Below are 23,857 nucleotides of genomic sequence, written 5' to 3'. Positions count from 1 at the left end.
AGTCATCTTAATAAACTATGGTTTGCAGTTGGCCTAGTTTCCATGAACCATAGCCAAAACTAGTCACCACTTGTCCAAATTCAGACACAAGAAGTTGCACTTAATTAAAAGTAGAGGTGAACATTTACGAATTTTTGTGCAAGACACCATGGGATGACTGCAGCTCATTCTTGTGAATTAGACTGTAATGTAATATTACATTACAGTTATGATTCTATGGTATGATAACATGGGACATGAGAAAAGCCTCCCACAAGGATGGTAAAACATCCCCTGGGCAATGTCCTTGTAGAAGGCCACTTCTCTCACATCAGAAGTGACTTGCAGTTTCTCAAGTCGCTCGTGACACAAAAAGTAGATAACATATGGAGACGCTAAACTGTTAATCATATTTAACAATGCAGGGAAAGCATGCATCATTTGGAAAATGTAAGATCTGTAAGTATTTATTAATACATACTACTCTATAAAAACCAAGAATCTGTGTTATCCTTTCATATACTGCTACTCATTCCTGCTTAAAATAGCAAAACATGACTGAGTGACTGTTACCTGTGACATGCGTTGCTCTTGCCAGTGTCAAAATGAGGGCTCTGTTGAGCTCCTCTGATTCTGCGGAAAGGACTGTTTTGGGCTCATTAAGGAAGCGCGTGAATTGTGGCTGAACTTCAGAGCTACCCAAGGCAGTAATTAATCGAAGAGCTGTGCTTTCAACACTTTAAAGAGAATGCATTAGTCTTGTTTTAGTGAGAAATAATATTTCTTATGATAACTTCAGGAAATTCAAGTCGCAAACATCTCAAGTTTCATTACTGAACACGTTTCAAGATGAAAAGACATATTTATGCAAGATTCCAGTTTTTAGTTGTGGTTTACCCAAATTCACTCTTAAATATCATAATCAAACATATTTCCATTTATTCACATTAGAAGTTCACACTAACGGAAATGGATGTCCAAATCAGGACTGACTTATAATAAACAGGATAGAGCAATTCCCCACATTACAAACAGCTAAAACTAGCAAAGCTATAACATGTGGCTAAGGCAATCTCAAGATATGGCTTTGCAATAACTACAAACTGGTTTAAAATCCTAGTTTTCAAGCTGAAATGAAATGGCGGTTTTCCCTTCCAGGTATAAAAAGCAAATTGTGAATTGAATAAAAACTATATGCAAAAGGGACAAAGGGAAGGGAGGAGGTGTTGAACTACAGAGCTCCCAAATTACGCCAAATGTTCAGGCTATTGCACAAATTATAAGAATAAAATACAGCTCTCCATTGTTTGTAGTTAGTAACAGTATTCATTGAATCCACCATCTGAAATAACAAACATCTTTCATATTTTGTGTGGCCTCTGTGCAAAGATCTGAAGGAGAACAATGTGAAAAAGGTGTATTTTTATCACCCTCTAGCTGTTCTAAAATGGATATGCATTTTGGCCTAGATGCAAATTTTGATCTAATCTTGCTTCCATGATTTCTTAATGTGTGTAATGTCTCCAAAGCACCTAAAAACTACCATATTTACTTCAGTCTATAATGCTTACATTTTTTGGCTAAATTACATTGACAAAATTGAGATGTGCCTATCAAAATCGCGCACATAACTACAGCTGTGTGAAAAGGCCTGGAGGGATCTGGAACCCAGAAGGCTGGAAAGGGAGGAAAGGAGGGCAAAGAGGTTAGCCATAGATTTTGACTTCCGGATGGCCCTTGGGGTCTCTCATCTGGCCCTTCCCCCCAGCTCATTCCCATGCGGTTCCCAACTCAGTTTTGAAGGCCAGTTGAAAATTGTGCAAGGCTGGTGAGTCTGCCAGCCTCAACCTGACTAAAGGGCATGGCTTCCCCAATGGCCTCATTCATGCTGCCTGCCTCCCTGATGTGCTATGCCTGTGCTGTCAGGCACATTACAATCAGTGGTGCATTATATATGAGTAAATATGGTATTTGTCAGAAACAAAACTTACCACAGATGAAGCTGGTTCTGATTGGTCTGTGGCACAGCAGCTAAGGAATGAAGATTACTGAGTAACTGGACTCTGTAATGAGGCTGGATGTGGTGCATGCGGTAGCTGAACATTTCTAGCAGAGTGTGCAAGATTCCCCAAGCATGAGACTTAAAAACTGTGGGCAGCAGTTGACCTTAGGGGGGAAAAACAGTGATGTCAAGCTGTTTTTTTACAAACATGCATGTGTCTTTATTAAACTACATTACTCACAATAGTAAAATCTTTACAAAGGAGGACCTGGACATCCAATGAATATATTAATATTCAACACACAGCACAACTCTAACTATTTCACACAACAGCTTAAGGGAAAACATTCTTCTCTAAAACTACAACTGAAAGCAATGGCAAACTGCATTAGGACAAATCTTGGCTTTAATGTCTCAATAAGTTGGAAACAATGTTAGCAACAATATTCTTTCCAACTGATTTTGGGCTTATTTTTTTTCAGTGATACCATTGTCATGTATTAAAAATAATTTAAATTACTGAGTAGTTGCAGGTGGACAATTGCTATGAACGACTTGCACATACACATACACAGCAAGTTGTAAGAAAATATTCGAAGTTGGTACAAGTGTTGAAATATACATTTTTATTATGCACTGCCCCAAGAGTATAAACACACCAAAACGTTTTATTGTTTTTGATTTGGTATCATTCACAGGACATCCTCTGAGGTTTTGTTCTGTTTTATTTTATTAACTTTATTTATACCCCACCTTTTTCCATTTGGGGTCTCAAGGAGGTTAAAGGTGAATTGTTTTTATATATTTATTTACTTTTTGAGTTCCAGTTTCAACTATAACTCCCAACTGAAATTAATTTATACCAGAACATCAAATAAGCAAGTTCTCTTACTGATAAAACCTTTGATGCCCAAGGATTCTATTTCCATGTAAACCAGCAAGCGACTGTATGTTTCTACAAGAGCTGGAGCCAAGGCCAAGCTGGATTTTGCATGGGCCAGTTTGATCACTCTAGTAGCGATACTGTGGATAAGGCTGGAAAAGAAAGAGGAAAGAGAAATGTGATATTTTCAAAATCACACACATGAAGTTAGTCCTCTGACAACACAAATCTTTTACACTGACACAGATAGAGAGACGCTTCTGTCACTTGCAGTTATTGGACCAGACAGTACCTCATCTTTGCATGAACTGTGAGCGAATCCAAGAGGTTCATTGGCAATGGCGTGATAGATCCTGAAGCCATGCAATTGGTTCCTGGAAGAGGGGTCCTCATGTTGCCATTTCCATAAATGGTTTCTACCAGAACACCCATGGGTAAAGTGAAGCACTCAGAATTGGTCGAATAAGCATTGCACAACAGGGCAATCTTATAGTCATTCATCTGAAGACTTTTGTTCCTTAGACTCTGTTGAAGGAATCTGTAACCAAAGAAAGTTAAATAGAAGTGATTACCTCAGACACAACTGAATTCTAAGAAGTTTACATATGACAATGAAATCATGTTGGGATCATATCTGATTGTTTAAAATGCAGAAACATCTTTTTTCAGAGGAAATCTGTGCCTCTGCGGCATCCTCCAAAGATTAAGAAAAAAAAAAGTTTTTTTATTTGCTCTTAGTCTAAGGAGGTTGATTATAATTTTTAGCCTCACTGTTTTCATTTTGAGCATTGCCATTTTTCTGCTTTTATACAACATATTAAAATAATAAGAATTTAATCCAGTTCTTCTGGCTGATTTATTTATTTTTCATCCTATTTTCACAAAAACTAACAAAGTACACTGTATAGCAAAGGACTAGGAATTGCTTGTCTAAGATAAATTCCCAGAGTATAACAACATAAAGGGGGAATTAGAAATGGGAATTACTCGTGGTGAAGCTTGAGAGAATGAGGAATTGGAATTTGGAGCTTAGAATTGTCACTGTGAGCCTTCCTGTTCAGATGTATCCAAATGCAGGTCATTGCAAATGCATGGGTTGACTGGGGTTTGTTGATATCTGGCACAGGAATACACTAAGAAAAAAAGAAACATGAAGTTAAGAGAAAATGAAAACAGGAGCCGATGAAAACAGCTCACCTCCATGTCTGTAGAGGCAACTGTAGCTGAAAAGTAGTAGATATTCTCAAACTGAAACCATTTTCAGTACACTAGAGTTCAGGAAATTAAGTGAAACAGGAAGATTACCATGAGATGGTATACCTGAAAATTGGGCAATTTTTGTGTCAAAATTAGCTCTTTCAATACATTTTGTTTTGCTATAAATGAATAGCAAATTGCTAAAATTAAAGTTTTGCTTTGCATTGTGTTGTAATAGCTGTTAGTTGAAAGCATTGCAAAGCTTTCCATTTGCTCTCTCCCTGCATTGTGAACAGCAGCAACTGTATATTAGCACTCCCTTTTAAAGAAAAACATGCAATTACAGTATTTGGTGGCCTTATTCAAACACGGAAATTCTACAGCCCTAACTCTACAGCAGGATTGAAAGAAAAACAAGTTTTATCAAAAAAAACCTGACTATCACGATATATGAGAATGAAATCAGAAGAGAACACAGTGTTTATTTAATTCCAAAGTCTTGAGGCAACCAAAGGCACAACCTTTCTCAAGCTTTTCAAAAACTGTCTTTGCCTCAAGCACATGCATGTGCACACTTCTTCCTCTGGCAAAAAAATATTTTTGAAAAACAGGGAGAGAAAGTAGAATAAAATTATAATGTACGAGTTTGTATTTTGCTCTGAGGTGCCTGAAGGCCTATGGACTATCACAGTTGGTTGTCAAGCCAAACATCAATGACCACAGGCAGAACAGGAACAAAGGCAGTAAAAAGAAGACAGCAAAGATGACTGTGTTGAAAACATTAATTTTGCAAGGGAGAGGAAGAGGACTGAGCTTTCAAGTAGGGTGATTTGTACTTCCAAATGAAGAACTGAATGTTACTGCCTTTCTTTCCTTGCTTTTTTCTCTGTTCCTGGTCTCTGGGGAGGATTTCGGAACATCCCTAGTTTTATAATCTACAGATCCATCTTCAAAAGCACCTTCCAGGAAAACATAGACAATGTCATATTAACATTGGCACTTCCTTCATTCCCTGCTTTTTGAAGCAGTTTTACATGAAGAGCAGCATTGGTGTTTGAAAGTTTGCAAGCAGGATGTTGTACTTTTGGGGTTGGTCTAAGAAGGTACTATCACTATATGGACTCTGGAATTTGTCCTTCTGGTCAGCATGGCTACCCCTACTGACCTTGTTTTCTGAGTGTTATAACAACACACTATGGAAACATGAGCAAAGGCAAAGCTCCTTCACTCTTCTCTGCCATTTTCTATCCCGTTTTATGAAGGGAAATTATCTTTAAATGACCAAGTCCCCTTCTACACTGCCATATACTATCCAGATTATCTGCTTTGAACTGGATTATATGGTAGTGTAGACTCAGATAATCCAGTTCAAAGAAAATAATGTGGATTATCTGCTTTGATAATCTGGATTATATGATAGTATAGAAGGGGCCCAAGACAATGAACTGACATCCTTCAACTAGCATCACTGTCTACAGTGGTTTCTGGGGATGATGGATAAAATAGCCAAGATAATAAAAACTAAAGTCCCACAGAACATCATAGCCTAGAATTGTTTTTGAAGAAAAACCAGAACTACCAGAGAGCTCAACTCCAGTCCTTAACAAGTGATCCAGATGGTAACATGGCAAATAGTTTTTAAAGCCACTAGGTGGCATCAAAAGCCAAATGTCTAGCAGAGCCAACAGGAACACAGTTGTTCTAAGAAGCAATTTGTCCATGAGTGTCACCAAGGCTGGTCATCCTAAAACTGAAACTACAGATAGACAAAAACAGATCAGCTATTATGTTTCTCCTATTGTGTTAGTTTTTGCTTTCTGACTCTGGGTGAATTGTGTGATTACTACTGTCTACAGGGATTTGAACTACCACTCAAACCGCTGTCATAGATATAGTAGTCTCACTTATCCAACGTTCTGTATTATCCAACATTCTGTATTATCCAACGCAGTCTGCCTTTTTAGTAGTCAATGTTTTTGTAGTCAATGTTTTCAATACATTGTGATGTTTTGGTACTAAATTCATAAATACAGTAATTACTACATAACATTACCATGTATTAAACTGCCTTTTCTGTCGATTTGTTGTAAAATATGATGTTTTGGTGTTTAATTTGTAAACTCAAAACGTTATTTGATGTTTAATAGGCTTTTCCTTAATCCCTCCTTATTATCCAAACTTCAACTTTTACTTTTTGTCTCAAGCTTAATTTTAATATCTGTTACTTTTTTATTGGTATAGTTGTTCTGCTGAACTGGTGCTCTTTACATTTCCATAATTTCCTTACATTTAAAGAGACTGTCTCTTATACAGATTTGTGAACATACTATTTAAAAACAGTTCTATGATTCATATTTCCCTTTGTTTCCTGATTTCTTGATCAATTTTTTTGTCATATTTGATTCTTCAGCATGTTTCATACATTTCAGATCTTTTTTCCTGCATTTAAGAATGAGCCTCTCTTAGTGATGATTCTTCATACTTTTTTGCATCTTTCATACTTTTGCTTTACATTGTAATCAATCACTTCGTTGAATTCCTCTAGGTACCGATTCCAAACTTCTACAACATTTCTAGACAGAAACTTATGAAATGAGCATTATGATACCATCCAGTTTTCCTTTTAGGTAAAAATCTATGTTGCAACTGATAGTAAATATGTTTCATACAAAAGACTCACTTCTTTCTCAGGGTAGAGGAGATCAAAAAGCTTCATAACAGGGAGGAAATCAGCTAATGCATTTTTCTGGATGCTTCCAGAGATGAATTGTAGTAACACCCACATTAGATGGTCTCTGCCTTTAATTAAGCCTCTTCCTGCCAACTGTAAAAAAATACATTAAATTCCCATGTATTAATACACATTCTCACACAGTGAATGTAAAATGGAAATACAATATTAAAGACTGAAAGGCATGGTTAATATTTTTGATTCAATAAAAATACACTAAATCAGGAGTGGACAAAATGCAGCCAACAGTTTGATGCATGAACTCTTTTCTTGTGACTTCCTAAATCCCTCTGGACAATTGTCCCCATTTTTTCTATGCCATATCCCACCCCCAACAACCCTGAGTAATCAACAAACTAATGCTCAAAGACATTACAATAGAGCAGGTAGGTTGATATGTCATCAATAGCCCACAAACATCAAACAAAAACTGAAGTTAAAAAAATGAGAATAAAGCAAGATCAAATCCAGAAAAGACAAAAATAAAAGTACAGCAAAATCTACATGCCTATTGAGGGAAAGGTGACAAAATCTGTCCCTCATTTCTGATACAAGTCCCCACCAAAGTATCAGAAGTTTGGAATGTATCTGGTTTTTTGAAAGTTGGATTTAATATATGCCTTCAATATATTCGTAAGAAAACAGAGACCACTATCAAACTGTAGATGTTAAAGCATGGGTAGCTCTCTTAAAAGTGTCATAATACAAAAATGCTATCTAAATCGTCCACCTTAACAAAGCTGTAAAACCTGCACGCTCATTATAAACACAGCAATAGCAAATCTTTCAATGGTTAGTATCCTCCTTGCTGTATGTGCCCAACATTAATCTTTTTAAATCTTTTTAAATATCTCACTAAAATAACCAACATATCTTTAACGTGATCAAAAATTACACTATATAGCAGCAGGAAGGCAAATATATTAATGAACTCGCCTGCCATAGAGATACGTAGTGCTAGATTTGGGGTGCAGGAATACAGAAAGGTTGGGGAGGTTGGAGAAACTGCTAATGGTGGGGAATCTACCTTTTGATGGAGAGATAGGACCATGTGGGGGAAACTCGCAAACTGAAAAAGTACAAAGAAGATAAGCTGACTCGAAAGATGCTGCCACAGCAACTGGCTGGTTCCTCCATCATCAAATTTCTCCTCTGTCTCCGAACGCTCCATGGCATAGACCACCAGATCCACCAACTGGTCCTCAAGCACTGGGCACCGCTGTTTATGCTGCAAAGTAGAAATCAGATGTGGCATTCCAAAGACTGGCATCCATCATTTTGATTCTCCTCATTTCAACACAGTTACTTCAACTTATGTTGGGAGAAGCATGAAATGAGATCTGAACATAAAGGTTTACAAGATAAGCCGAAGTATTAAAACTGTTTGATGTTACAGGTCACATTATTAGTCTTTTAAATGAAAACATCATAGCTTTAGTGTTAGGAGTGTTATCCCCTCTTTCCCCATTATCTAGTTGTTTTCTGCAGCTCATGGAGCTAAAAGATACCTGAAAAGCCTACCTATGCTGTCACTTAGGATTCTCCTTACAAAGGTCACCAGGTGGGTGATTCCCCTGACTGTCCCTGTAGAAGTTCTGAAGAGACAAGTCTAAACAGGATTGCTCTTCGTTTTCACCCAATGTGGGGACTGTAATTGTATTGGAAAACAAGAGACATAGAATTAATGAGTTCTCTGGGTCCATGTTGATGAACTTATTGAATATGGCTTACATTTTATAAAAATGTAGTTCCAACCTTAATTCTGCTCCAATTAAACTAGCAAACCTATTGACTTTGATTTTCCTGTCCAATCAACTGGCTTTTTTTCTTGTGGTTTAATAGCTTCAACTGAGCATATTTGATAGTGAGAAAGTGGATTTAGAATTTCACCCAGGTTTTAAAAAATGTGATTTATTTTGGTTAGTTGAAAGCCAGCCATTCTCAAGCTTACTGAGTTAAACTAACAACAACTAACATTAACTTGTGCTCAGGGTTTAAATAAATTAAAAGCACAAGTGAATAAATCAAAAGCAGAAGGTAAAGCTGTTCAAGAGAAGAAAGGAAACCGTGCGTGTGCAAGTCTCATTACTGTTTCTTGCCTGTTTGCAAATTAACTTTTAGTATAACATGGAAGTACAGCCATTATGTGGAGATAATGAGTCTCATTGCAATATTACAACTGTTTCTAAACAATGTTGCTTCTCCTTGATTTTATCTTCATCTACTGAAACAGTTGAAATGTGCATATTTCTTCTACACTCAAGATTTTGGAATCTTCTGCATCTGTATCTGTATGGCATGAAGCAAAGGTTTGGGAACAAAAAGACACATTGATTCATGTACTGCACACCCTAGCACTGCTATGAAAACCACCATATCATTTCTGTGCATCTGCTTTACAAGGTATATTTTAAAGGTTCATATGGTGCACCTGTAACATAACACAGCCTTAATACAAAGAAAATGTATTATTTTAAAAAGACAATACAGAAAAGGTACGGAGCAGCTCAGAATCTAATCATGAATATGCCTTGTCCCTTTCTAGAGGCAAAAAAGTGGGTATATACAGTATGTACTTATTTAAAGAAAAAATGTCATCAACTCAGAAGGTTTTACAAAATAGATTTTATGGTCTCTTATTGTGGCATCTTCAATTAACATGGAGCTTAAAGGCCCCTTTCAAATTTGAAAAAAGAAAACAGAAAAAATGGCTGAGGGGAACTTCTAGAGATTCTAACCTTATCCAATGTGCATTGGTTTTTGCCATGAAAAAGGGATTATGCTTTCAAATTAACAATTTGATGCAAGAATGGCAAAACTTTGGACAAACTTAGGAACAGCACTCTCTCTTTCACATGCTCTTTGTCAGCTCAAAACTGCCAAAAGCTACAAATCTAGCCGGGCTTTCTTGAAGCATGCTTTAAAAATGGAAGATTTCCAATCAATAGGAAAGCATTAGTTGCTTTTGACCCTGTCTTTCAAAAACACAATGCCATTATCACAGGTCAACCACATTACAGATTTACAAGGGCAATATTAACACCACCAGTTGAGAATACTTTGTTTTTTCCAAATGCAACTATTTATGAAGCAGAGCAGAATGCAACAGACAATACTACAAACTATTTCATGAATCAGCATGCAAAACTACTGTGTACAGGGCTTGAAATTCACTCTAGTTTGATGGGGGAAAGGGCAAATCTCAAAGGGCCCAGGAATGCAAGGCTATATCAGTTTGGAATCAAATTATTTAAGAGACAACTGTCATGTGAATTAAAAAGCCAGGATTTCTATGAAAAAGCCCTAAGTGGATTAATTTTTAGTAGAAGAAAATAGAGAAGCTAGTTCTAGGCTTCTGTAATACTTTAATTTGACCAGGAAATGAAATCCAAGACTGCATTTTTATGACCCAGAAGATAACGAATTTGGCTGCACGGTATGTTGGATGTGATGATTAGGATGTCTGTGTGACACCAGGACTTCTCAGAGTCGTCCACCTTTGCATTAAACAAAACATGGAGTGAAGGTTTCTCATTTGTTCATTTCCCTCTAGTACAAGTGGTTTTGCCAGCAAATGGGAAGCATGTACCACTCCTCATACCTTGCAAATTACATTCCTGTGGTTATAACACATGTTGCATCTTCCAAATTAGGTCAGTTTATCATGGTGACCAATAGTTATCCTCCTTGTCACTCTTGTTATTTATACCTGCTTTTCCCTTAGAAGAGATACTAGGTTGAGGCCGCTAGAGAATGTGCAGGAGCAATTAAGGATAGTCTATATACAACTTTCCTGCACCTTCTAAGGGGCATGTGCTATTTCACCATCTTTTCACCTCCACACAACTTTTTTTTGGTATAGGAGAGATCTTTCAAGATCCAAAGAGGCTGGAAAATACTTGATTTTGGAAAAGGGTCTCATGGGTCTTAAATAAAAATGTAGTGAAACTGGCCCCAATTCCTCTAGGTGAGAGGATGAGGAGCAAACCTTACACTGACAGCATTTTAATCCAAAGCTCACAGGAGCATCTTTTATCAGGACAGAAGCGTGAGAAGAAAGGGTTAGCTTCTTCTGCTTAGTGAGAGCATTCAATGATCTAATGTACAGAGGAGTTACTGGTGATCCAGCATCAACTGACCCGCCATGAACTGTGAAGCCTGAAGGTATATGGGCAATGTTTATTGCTGCAGTGAAGATGAGAATCACAAGGCTTTCCAAATGTTCTTGGACTGCAACTCCTCAAAGTCATAGCCAACACAGCCAATGTTGAAGAGTGCTGTGACTTGCAGTTGAACAACATCTGAAGGGCCTCAGCATTCTATTCCAACTCTAGCTGCAACGCCCAACTTGTACTGACTAGAGTTTGAGAAGAATATTCTCCATGGGATTTTCCAACTCTATGACCCTGTACTTTTCTAAGTCAATGTCTACTGTTTGCCCCTCTGGAGTGAACTGTGAATGAGCTTTGAAAAATATTAATATGGTGATAAAAATATCCCAATATATTCATTGGTCTGGAAGGAACCAGTGCTCACGTGTATAAGAGCACATAGTGCCACTTTATTGGAGTGCTTTTCTTATGCACCAGCCATGAGGCAATTGAACAATCATTTATTGCCTCTTGGGGACTTTAAAGAGCACCTTCTCTTTCTTATTTTTTTATACAAGTGAAAATTACATTTCACTGGCAGGGTTTTGTTTTTCTCAGTTGCTTCACAAGAAGAGGCAGGGTTGCTGACAAATTCAACAATAAAACATAATTTTGCCTCAGAAATGTTTCTGAATTAAAATGTTCTGCTCAGTTAAACTGTGTGGGGGAAATAGTCTTCATAAAAGTGGTAAGTATAGGGTAGAATATGGTGTTCTTGTTACGCTTGCCACCTCTTTCTTTCCCTCTTTCAATGATAGATTGGGAAAAAAAACAAGAAAAAACATACATAGAAATGCCTCTCTCTCAGTGCCATTTCTTGCTACATAGAGACCCCAATTGCTGGTTTGCCTACACAATGACAATGAACTGTCATAGGAGAACTGCATCAGTAAGTACATGGTTGGCCTCAAACACTTTTCTCATGTGGATATTTCCAGATAAAGCCACCATGAGAGTTTATAGTACAAAACAAGTGATGTGGTTTACATTACTCCAACTAAGATGCAGTAAACAGTAAACAGTTATCCTGTACTGGTATTTGAGTTAGCCTATACAATGAATTTTTTTGTGTTGATAGCATTGTGAAGTACTAACTAGTTTACTTCTGGTTTACAAATATGCAGAAACATTACTCTGTAGTGGGGAGGGGCAACATGGTACCTAAGCCTGCTTCACCTTGTATTCACAAATAAATTAATATTATTTTGAAATTCAAATTCTTTTTTCTAGGTTCTGGATGCTTCTAGTCATCTATTATATTCGTTCTCTACAGTTCTTTACTCAAGCTTTAAAGGTTAAGTGATTATGGCTTGATTTTGATCTACTAGGTTGTAGATTTATGTCTTATTATTTTATCTGGGTTGGGAACTGTGTTGCAGACCAACAGCATCTTCTAGGTGTTGTGGGTCTGCAACTCCCAGCAACTCTAACCGATACACCCAATGGGAGTTGAAACCCAAAAACATCTGGAGGGCTACAGAACTCCTACTACTATTTTATCCTGTTCACATTGTTTTATTGCTTGTACCATGTTCTAGGTTCTCTAAACATAGGGCAGAACATACACATAATACATGTATCTATACACATTGACTGCCCTGGAACCTGATAAGATGGCACAACAGGATAGGCAACATTGAGCTTCCAGATAATTTCTTCTGTGACCAACCAATGTAGCTTTTTGATGGGTTGGAAAAAAGAGAAGAAATGCCTACATAATTCAGTGAAAGAGATTTTACATGAACTTGTAAAACTTGTCTTCTGAATGTGCTTTCACATAAAGTAGCTTGGGGCTGGAAACATTAGCAACGGGACTACATGAACGGAATAGTCCCCTTAATGCAGAAGCGTATGGTTTAAGAAGCCAATATCCTCTATATCCTATATGGAAAATAAAGGGGCTGTAAGTGAACCATTATTCCATTCAGATAAGCTAGGTAGGTGTGGAGGCTGTACAAGTGAGTAGATTATAGAGTAACAGAGGAAAGTAATCCTGAGAGCAATTTCCCAGAGGGGAATTATGTTTTTTCCCAGATACAAAAAGAGACCAAAGAGAATAGGGGGAGAAAAGGGGGAGTTATTGCTTCATTGCTCTCTAGTTCAAGCAAGCTCTTATTTCATCTACTCAGCCATATTCATGTCATCTATTTACAGCAATATCAATGTAAGCAGATCACCTGGATACGGCACATGTGCACTGGGTTGTACACACTCAGGCCTCAGAGCAAATAGGCTGAAGTCAAATACACATTGTCACATGAGATGGGCAAACATGGCATTGATGCGAATTTCAATTTAATCATTCATGAGTTACATATGCGGTGTCATATGAATTTCATTTTTATTGAGTTGTAATTACCAGATATTGCAGTGCACATACATCTTTTGCAAGAGATTAATCTGCGATCAAACTAACCTACATCCTTTGAGAACTGAGTAGTTGATATAATTTGAATCACTCACCCTGAATTCCCACCAAGCAATATCACACACAACCCCTTCATGCTTTTAAAGTGACACATGAACAAAAATTTCACAAACTGTTGCTATTATGGCAGCACACCTATGATTAATAGTTTGTCAGCATTTCCATTAAAAACCATGAATTCCAAAGTTTTGTAACTTGGCCATGAAGGTTTGCTGGGATTTGAAAAGGTAACCTCAGACAGAACTCAGTTAGAAGTCAAACTCTTTCAAAATATTGAGACTTTTGCAAGATAGGTAGCAATATTTTAGTAAAGGAATTGAACAGCATTACAATTACATCTTTAAAATTAAAAAGCTTTGTAGATGTTTTAGTTTTGCTCACAAATATATTTATGGGTATCTCATGAATATGAAAAAAGTATATTGAAGAAAGTATATTGGAGTACACTGGTCAGCCAATGGATTTAAAGCTGCCAACTTCCTGCTCATTGGCTGGCAGCTACCCCCCCCCCCCCAAAGTCAGAGTGGCCCAGATGTGGATTACGCTCCAATAGAGTAACTTGGTATATAGGCAGGGAGCAAAGATAGTTTTTATCAGTTTGTTCCAACTTTTTCTACCCTCCCCATGTTTTGTGTGGTATTTGTATAATTCTTCTATTGATCACAGCTTTGTGGGGAGGTTAGCATTAATTGGACCTCTGCAATGCACTTTATATTAGGCAACATCTGTTCCAATGTCAGAAACTCCAATTAGACTAGTGACAGGAGTAAGCATATTACACCCATATTAAAGTCACTCCATTGGCTGCCAATTAGTTTCTGGACAAAGTACAAAGTGTTGGCTTTGACCTTTAACGCCATATGTGGTTTGGGTCCAGGTTACCTACAGGATTGCTTTCTCCCACACAATCAGCTCCTTAGGAGATGGAGGTCTTCTGTGAGGGGCTACTCCAACCAGCCAGAATCCAATTGGTAATTACTTAGAGGACCTTTTCATCAGCCACCCCAACACTGTGGAACGACCTGCTGGAAGTTGTCGGCATTGAAAACACAACTAAAGACCTATCCCTTCCAGCACTCTGATCTCGTCAGTTTGAACTACGAATTTTAAACACACATCTTGTGTTTACTACATTTTAATTTCTATTCTGTTTATTTTAATATATGTATTTCACAGGAATACATTTTGATGTGTGTATTTTATATAATTTTTATAATGATGTGCCCTGCCTTGAACCACAGGGAGAGGCAGGTAAGAAATTTAACAACAACAACAACAACAGCAACATGTGACATATGTTGCCATTTTTTTTCTAGACTTCAATAAAAAAGACTGCTATTTAATAGTCAGAGAAGTGAAGAAACAAGATGCCACAGCAGTATGTTCAGCATGCCTTCCACGTCTGAGATTGATCCATGCTTTTTTGGAATAAATATTGAATGATTTGCACAGGAAAACATAGTCTAAGGCTCCAGGACTTAGATTTATGTTTGCTCATCACTATTTTTTTTTTAGCAAAGCACACATCAATATACTTACAGCCATAAAATGCAAATCAGTTCTAATCCAACACTACACTTTCTTAATTCTAATTGGTTTGATCATTTTATTCTTTTATACTTCAGAAAATATATTTTCCACAATGAAACATTTTGTGGGCACTTTAACGTAACATGGAGCTACAGCCTTAATTGGCTTCTTCACTCAGTACAAGGTAGCGGATGTGATACAGGCACATAGCATTTGCCTTATTTCGTTTATGGAAAGAAGAAAATGCTACTGAGTATCCTTGATGTATTTACAAAGGATCTATATCAGGAGGTTACTGAATCAGGACACCCACAGAGCCATGATTTGCTGGAAACAAATTGTACATGTGAGCAGGATTTGCCCATTGGTACCTTCTTCTGGAAATCAGCACCTTTTCTTCAAACAGCTCTGACAGTCATGAATGGCTCTGCATTTATGGTCAGAATATTTAAAATGTATATTATAAAAGTGGCATGCTATTTTATTATATCATTGCAAAGAAAATCAGTATGAGGCTCTTATTGACTGTGGGAATGGGGATTTCTTCTACAATGAACTCTTTCAGCATCAAGCAAACATTATGGTCAAGTACAATCTCTGAAATAAAGAGTTTTTATAAAATGAAAACACTGACACAACCTTCACTATAGTATTGCAAACACCAACGCTATTGTACTTTGAGTAAATATCACTTCAAAAAAGAGCAAAGAGGCCAATGTTTAACTATATAAGTAGACAAAAGTGAATTGAAAGTGGATTTGTTTCAATTTATTTTTTTCTTTCTTTCTTTTCACCTATTTTTATTTGGCCCATTTGCAGATATTTAAAAGGGAAGCTTATTATGGAGGCTGAGTCTGACCTTTCGTAGTCAAGTTGACTTTTCATTTATGAATTCAAGCATGCTAAGATTTGACAGAAGGGATTTTCTTTCTAATTTTAATAGAAGCTATTTCTTATAGGCAAGGGCATTTTATAAACTGGACAAAAATATGGTATGTTTGGTATGTAGCTTAAGCCAACTACTGAACTGGCTATTAATGTCCTTTTTAAAATACACTGCATTCTAAAATCTCATATTTTGCTAGAACGTAGATTTTATATTAGAATGTGACTGTCCCACCAATTTCAAGCCCTGGCCAGACACGTATTCTCGAACTGGAATCAGTGGCTACAAAGCAGCCAGCGTATCGTTAGTCACAATACAACAGTAAGGTTGTGAACATACCTGAGCAATGTTCAAGGTCTAGAGCATTGGAGGATGGGCAGGACAAGACAGGACAGAACAAAAATAAAGGAAGAAAAAAAGAAAAGACAAAACAGTGACTATGAGGCCAGCCTCAAGTTACCCCAAGTCAGACCAGGCCCTCCCACATGGTAAGGCAAAAAGAAAAAGTCACTGAACATTAAACCATTCATTACCACTGACGGTAATGAAAACATGCCAAGGCATCCAACAGACAACTTCTAGAGACCATCTAAGCAGTACATCTACCACCAGTGTCACAACCAAAAAAAAAAAAAAAACAGTAAAAAAAGTGTTTCTACTACAAGTAAAAAATTGTCTGCTGCAGGTTAGAATCTGTCGAGGGTATATTTGAGGCTGGCCTTATAGGGGGAAAAAAGCAATGCCAAAAATATTATTTTTTAAAAATCTCTACTTTTTAAATTTAGAAACCTTAAGCAATCTGTAAATAATAGAATAATCATGCCCAATTCACCTAAGGCGGTAATATTGAAGGAAGGAGGGAACAATCATGATCTGCACTTCAACTGTTTTGCTTAGTTAGCTATAGCAAAGAAAAAGAGAAAAGAAAAGTGCAGGTTCTATGCAAAGCACAAAGCATTACAGCACCATACAGTACCTGCTTGTTTAGACCTAGCATATTGCAGACCATATCTCTGGAATAGGGTTGCTCCAGCACATACCGCAACAAAGCAGTCTGGGGCTCAAACAGATCCTTGAAAACAAAACAAAACAGGAAACAAATACCAACCTATTGACACAGAACAGAGTCACTCTCAAATAAAGCGTTCACCTTGACAGACAATGAATCTTGACCTCTTTCCCCCCCTTGCACTTTTCAGGAGGCAAGAGATGGGACTAGCAATTTGACTTAAGAGTAAATTTTAACTTAGACCAACATTTTCATTATATTTGAAAACTTGTTTCACAGCACTGAATTTTTACCTACTGATAAAATACTTGGCAACATTTTGAATTTGTAGGCATGGAATTCTACACAGAACAGTCTATTTTTGGAATTCTACCACATTATGCACAAGTCCTCATCAAGGACTAAGATAGCCATATGAATTAGCTGGCAAGGAAAGCCTTTCTTCCATTGCCCTCTTGGTCTGCCTACCACTCTATTCTCTCTTCTTATCTACTGCTTGTTAGACTGATACTTCTTAGGAACATTCCTCTTTCTATAAAGTATCTGAGCACAAGCCCCTGAATCCTCCAGTTTCTTCTCCTGTGAGCATGGAGAGCGACAGGATGTCTGCAGAGTTAAATAGTTAGGTCCTGAAAGTAGTTATTTCAATAAAGTGTTTTATAACTTAAAGCTTGACTCTGCTCCTGTATTGCTGAAGCTCATTTGTGCTACTGCTATGCTCAAGAAGCTTCAGATGTGCTAAACTGCTGCTATTGCTGGTTGTGCTTTTATTTAAACATGCTTTTTTGTTTTTGAAATTACACAACACCTATTACCTCATATATCCTTAAACTCGTCACTACTATACAATGCAAGATCTGTATCTCACATTGTATTCACCATGGCCTGGGATGCAGGACATGATTAAGCCCAAGAACTCTAGAAATCTTGACAGCCTATGGCTCCCAAGGAATACCAAGAGCATGTAAGCAGTGTAAACTGCTTTGCTCCATGATTTGCTCAGTATGTTGTTCTAATGCAGGTGGGCAGATGATACCAGATAGCTTTCTGCTTTGTTGTTTGCCTTCAAGTCACTTCCTACTTATGGCGATCCTAAGGGAACCCTATCATAGTGCTTTCTGGAGCTGAAAGTAACTTGGCCAAGGTCACCCAGATGGCTTCTATGTCCAAATGGCGAACTGAATCCTGATCTCCAGAGTCATAGTCCAATGTTCAAGCCACTACACCACATTGGTTTATCTCTCAATAAACCAGAGGGCCAAAACATGAATACATTCTTTAGTTTTATTGATACAGAAAAAGATCTGAGTGTGATCTTCATTGAGATCGCACCATCCATGCCCACACCAACACCAGCAAATTTATTTAAGCTTACTAAAACCATGAAGTGCAAAATTATACAGTTATGTTTCATAGCCTATAACATGAAGGGGGGATGGTTGGGCGGCTTGACAAGCATGCTGCTCTTAACGGTCAAGCCAGGGTTCCCTGGTTTTTCATGTCATGCAACCAGAGTCATTTTTTTTTCACTTTTCAGCATAAAATGCTATACATGTGATGCTTCATTGGCATGCAGTAAAAGTAACTGGCTGCATCTAAAGTGGCTGGATCCTCACCTCGGCCATGAAGACAGTGCACAAAGGATCCATACATTTTCAGACTGACAAACATAGCGAATGTTGAGGTATTGAAGTCAGAACAGCCAACTTGTCCTATAAACCTTTCACTCCAGGTTAGAAATATAAATACTGCATCCCTTTAAACAATCCACAGCTATCAACGTTTGAAAGGGATGTAACTTACTATTTTCTCAAAAAAGCCCTTAAACATTACAAGGCATGAAGTCTATTTAAAATTCAGAATGCAGAAGAAGCTACTGTTTCTTTCTAATTACAAAAGATAAATCATTTTGAGAAGGTAATTTCTTTTAAAGCACTGTCTACTCTAAATACATTTGCCTTCAGAAGATTCCCCTTTCTGTCAAGCTTTATTGAAATGTTTACTAGCTACAAATACAATGTTAAGGATTATCATGCTGCACAAGGAACTTCTGGAAGTAGCTGAAGGAGATGGAGAACAGCTTACAGTCTAGGAAGTAACCATATTTACCAGTCAACTGTCACATGCACATCTACCTTATCATATGGCAAAAGGCCTTTCAGTGGGAAGCGAAGAGTTGTGGGATCCAGCTTCCATGAATTGCAAATAGCACCAGAGTTATTTACTACAGGAAGAAGACTACACCGACCTACAGGTGTTAGAAACCAAAGAGAAAAAACAATTCACAAAGTACATTACTCCCTAAAGAATTAAAAGCCCTAAGATACGAGTGATATTTTCATAAACATACACAACTTCACATGTGGATTAGTAAAAAAGTAGTATTCTGTAGCCATTACTGATGGGCTTGACTGTCAAATGGCCAAATGTCGAAGGCCTAAATTCAATTTAGTCCTAACCGAATCAATATAAATTTAGTAAGTAAAACTCGTGGAATGTAATGATTTAATGGGTTTATTCCAACTGAGACGTAATTGGATATAGGCCTTTATAAGCAAGATGTCATAAATTAAATATACACCAAATTTCAGTTTTTAAGCCAATTTTGTAGTTACCTAAATTATATGCATTTATTCCTTGAGCTACTCCTACCAGGTTTACATTATATTTTGTTGTTGTGTGCCTTTAGGCATTTCTGACCTATAGTGACTCTAAGGTAAACTTATCTTGGAGAGATTTGTTCAGAGGGAAGTTGCTTCTGCCTTCCTTTGAGGCTGAATAGTGTGGCTTGCTCAAGATCACAGACTGGGTTTCCATGGCTGAATGGAGATTTGAAGCCTGGCTTCCAGTGTCTGATTCTGATATTCAAATCCCTACACCATGATAGCTCCCAAATACATTACATGAACATATGCCTTATTGGAAAACTTACCACAAATGGAATTTATTCTTGCTGTAGGCCTGAATGAATCCACAAAATCTGATACTAGGTTGCCCAACAACTTTAAATAAAATAAAAAAAATCAGTTGAATAAAATTCACTCATCAAACAAATTCAAATATAATCAGTTGAGAATTAAAAACCTTGTATTTGATTTTCCAGCACCTGCAATGGAAATGACCTAGCAGCTGGAAACTGGCCTTGATGGGCAAGTGAATACAATTACTGTAGGTCATGTTCTCATAGTAAGAATATTCTCATTCCTTTCAAAAATTAACAAAGATATTTTAGCTATAGTTTCAGCTGTAAGAGTCTGTTCAGATATGAAATATAACTTTCTCTGGGTAATAAAAAGAGCTAGTTTGTCTCCTAAAGGAAAGGAACAATACATTCCCTGTATACATGAGGGATACCTTCCTAGACTTTGTGTAGATACACAAAACTGAGGACAATAGTGAATCTACTGAAATGAAGGAATTCTGGCCCAAGAATACTAGAGTGGCATTGGTATATCTAGAACATGCCTTGAAAGGATATATTTTGTTGGATGTAGATAAAAGAAGCCACAGATACCAGTTCTGCAAATACAGGAGTTACTCTATACTTAAATTATACAGCTGCTTTGACCAGTGTGAGTTTCATAAAACCATTTGTGTGGAGAGTCTCATGTTAAAAGTAACCAACACAGCCTCCAATTAACATTAAGTGAATGCTTGTAAGCTCCAAGTTCATAAAAAGCATACTTACACATTAGAAGGTTAAAGGCATGTTACAGACTATTTTCTCGTATTCTTCTGCTCTTGAAGACTCTACTTTGCCGTCCATTTCTTTTTTTAAAAAAGCACTACCTTTTATTGTTTTATATTCAAATCTTACCCAATGTGGAAGTTTTCCTTCAGGATACAACTTTCGTATCTCTGTAACTGCAAAATATGCAGGCAATAAACATGCATTTCTTTCTAAAATATAGGCGACAACCTAAGCAAGAAACAAAACAAAAACAAAAAGGAGTGTTTAAAAATAAAAACTTCAGACAGAATTTCTAGCATATAGAAAGGTCTTATTTGGAACTCCAGCCAGCCTTCTATATCTTCTTCTAGGACAGTGGTTCTCAACCTATGGGTCCCCAGGTGTTTTGGCCTACAACTCCCAGAAATCCCAGCCAGTTTATCAGCTGTTAGGACTTTTAGGAGTTAAAGGCAAAAACATCTGAGGACCTGCAGGTTGAGAACCACTGTTCTAGGATATCTCTCTCAATTTATTCATGATTTAAATTTTTTATTCTACACTGAATAGTTCTTTGTCATACTTGGGTCTTGAGCAAATATACTGGTAACCTGACTGTTTTGTAAGGTGTGGAGTGTAGGAGATGCCAGTCTTGGTCCTCGTCCCCCCCTTCTGTATTGCTGGAAATCCTGTGCTTTCCTTAATAGCTTTACTCTATTATTTGTTAATTCAATTTGGCTTTAAGGTATGTGTACTAAGCACATGAGTTTGTAACTAGAAAAAAGATGGAAAGGATGCAAGTGATATCTTGCACTGCAAACAAAGGTGAAATTAGGTAATTTGACTACAATGCTTCAGTCAACTAGTTTCAATTTGAAGATTCTGTTGATAAGAGTCTTGTAATCTAGAATGCTAAAATGGCACAGCAGAAACAATGACAGCTTTTTAGACTGAAGAAAGAATGTTCTGACCAGCTGCATAATGAATTGACAGGAAAGTCAAATTAAATATTTTCATCCGCTGAAATGCTGGATTTTTTTAAGCGCAGGGTATTTTAGGTAAGTGTGTCAATGAGCCTTTAGGAACATTTTACATAGGAGAAGTGCTATAGAAGCATAAAATATTACATTTTACATGTTACAAACAGGTACTTTCATTAGCACCAGGAGACAAATTCAGGGGTAGACATGTATGGATTTTGGATTGTGCCAGATAAACTTAACTTTCTCAGCTGCCTTTTGGAGATAAATCTAAAATATAAACTTCAAAAGCTCCTCTCAAACATCATTAGACTAAGAACATGCAGATGTGTCTAACTTAATCTATTTTGCTATCACTTTAGAAGCTTACCTCTCTTGCTGCTAGAAGCTGCTGTACAACAGCAGAGCTGACAGTGTTAGGAATAGTTAGGATTTTCTCTAATATACCTTTCAAAAGGTCTCGCACACCCTACAAACATTCAGAAAAAATCACAGAGAAACGTTTTAAAAATTGTACATTAAGATTAAAATATACATGTAAATATTTTCACTAAGTCTGTATTTTGAATTGTATTTTAACACTATAAATACCACATATGATAAATCACCCAATGACTTAGCAGCTCTCCCCGTTCCTCTAAATTATTATTAGAAGTATTATTTGTTTCCCAGGTCCTGCTTGGGAGAACTATGTACAGGTGTCTATGCAATGATCTCCTCTGGACTGGGTTCAGAACTTTGCACATGAGAATCCTATCAGTTGTCTATCCCATTCAGCATCTGGTTCAACAAATGGGATGTGTATGAAATGCAGCACACCAAAGACTAGAGTGCAGCTTCTATCTCCATTAAGATGGTGATGAAAAGGTCTACTCCATACCCAACATTTTTGATATCATGCAACTATTATAGGAATAGAGACATGACAACAAGTCTACTTCCAGAAGTATATTTGAGTCATCTACTAACTATAATACTGCGAACCGGAATCTGCAGAGTAAAACATGCATTCAGTTCATGAAATCCACAGGTAACCTTAAACAAATTAATTTCTCTATATATCAATCATGCTACTACAATATGTCATTCATGAAATTCTACATTATACAATTCTGAAATAAGACCAAGATACAAAAACATTTCTTAAGCTACTGGGTAAATCAGCCGTTTACTTTTTACAAAGAAATGAAAACTAAACAGAGGTTGCCTTAAAATCTGCTAGCAGGCAGGATAAAACACAAAAATATTGCAAGGCTGAGATTTTTAAGAGCATTACCTTGTAGTCTACACCACCAATTATTTTCTGGACCAGTTTAAATGTTAAAGACCATAGCTGTGTTCTTTCCCATTCAAGGTTGTCAGAATTCAGCAGGGACTCACAGACCATCCTAAAGAAATTAGAAACAAAACTGAGTGAGGCATTTTCTAAGGACAACCTTGAAATAGCTGATCCATTATAATCAGCTGTCTACTACAGTACTCCAGCAACTGGAATAAAAGACATACCTGGGTGGCAGAAGCCCAGTCTCCACTGCCATGGCTAGACAGTCATACAGAAAAGAAATTCTTTTAGGGCTATGCTGGCTATGTATGAACCTTACAATCCACTGGATGCACTGTTCATGAGATTCCTGTGAAAGAAAAGTTTATCAAAAATTCAGCACTTTCTTCATGTCATTAAATGCTAAAGATTATTGACAAAATGATAAAACTGATAAAATCTCAGACTCAAGTATATTCAATATTCTCTAATTTTTGTAATATGAGGTAAGTACTCAGTTGATGCAACTATTGGAAGTACAGTAATAGAGTTCAGTACAGTCAACTACTATGAATCTGACCAAGCAACAAAGATGGCAGAAAACAGAACAGGTACATAGCCATTGCTATGTAGTCATTAAAATCTATTGGGTTGCCATTGGGTTTTGTGAAAGGTGATACAATCTAATCTATCTAATCTAAATCTAATCTAAATCTAATTTAAATCTAATTTAAACCTAATTTAAACCTAATCTAAATCTAATCTAAATCTAAACTAAATCTAATCTAAATCTAATCTAATCTAAATCCATTGCTGGGGAATTTGCATGACCCCGCCTCCTGTCCTTGCACCATAGGAAGGCATCCCAAAATGGCCAACTTTGAATACTGGCAGGGTTTGGGGAGGATTGAACCACGATTCTGGGAATTGTAGTTCACCCACTCTAAATTGAGAATACCTAACATTCAAATACAAATAATGCCTTTTTCAAATAAACCAGGCATCGCCGGGTCCCCAAGGTAATGGTAGACATTGTTGAGACCCTATGTGCAAGAAGCAGCTAAGAACAGCAGCTTATAAAGGAGAAAAAAGAAGGCAAGAGAAAATTCAAAGAACTCATGGCTGCATTTTAAAAGAGGAACAGCTCAGGCTA

At 37.0% G+C, this 23,857-nt stretch overlaps 1 protein-coding gene across 2 annotated transcripts in view; it reads right to left on the bottom strand.

Annotated features, from left to right (window-relative positions):
* The window catches only part of med23 (mediator complex subunit 23), a 48,176-nt gene that overhangs the window by 20,027 nt on the left and 4,292 nt on the right, over positions 1-23,857 (bottom strand). The window contains exons 4-18 of one of the 2 annotated variants that reach the window (XM_008122350.3): positions 22,950-23,074; positions 22,720-22,831; positions 21,814-21,912; positions 20,614-20,715; positions 19,729-19,798; positions 18,932-19,044; positions 16,764-16,859; positions 16,127-16,144; positions 7,820-8,020; positions 6,742-6,885; positions 3,852-3,997; positions 3,157-3,402; positions 2,874-3,016; positions 1,971-2,145; positions 553-716 (exon numbers count right to left, since the gene is read on the bottom strand). In XM_008122350.3, the coding sequence (XP_008120557.2) occupies positions 553-716; positions 1,971-2,145; positions 2,874-3,016; positions 3,157-3,402; positions 3,852-3,997; positions 6,742-6,885; positions 7,820-8,020; positions 16,127-16,144; positions 16,764-16,859; positions 18,932-19,044; positions 19,729-19,798; positions 20,614-20,715; positions 21,814-21,912; positions 22,720-22,831; positions 22,950-23,074 (1,954 nt within the window). The remainder of the gene's footprint in view (positions 1-552; positions 717-1,970; positions 2,146-2,873; positions 3,017-3,156; positions 3,403-3,851; positions 3,998-6,741; positions 6,886-7,819; positions 8,021-16,126; positions 16,145-16,763; positions 16,860-18,931; positions 19,045-19,728; positions 19,799-20,613; positions 20,716-21,813; positions 21,913-22,719; positions 22,832-22,949; positions 23,075-23,857) is intronic. The other variant, XM_008122357.3, reaches the window with a different exon arrangement.

Source organism: Anolis carolinensis, chromosome 1 (assembly GCF_035594765.1).
Source record: "Anolis carolinensis isolate JA03-04 chromosome 1, rAnoCar3.1.pri, whole genome shotgun sequence".
NCBI classification, from domain to species: Eukaryota; Metazoa; Chordata; class Lepidosauria; order Squamata; family Dactyloidae; genus Anolis; species Anolis carolinensis.
The sequence above is the reverse complement of the archived record's forward strand: the minus strand, read 5'-3'. Positions and strand labels throughout refer to the sequence as shown.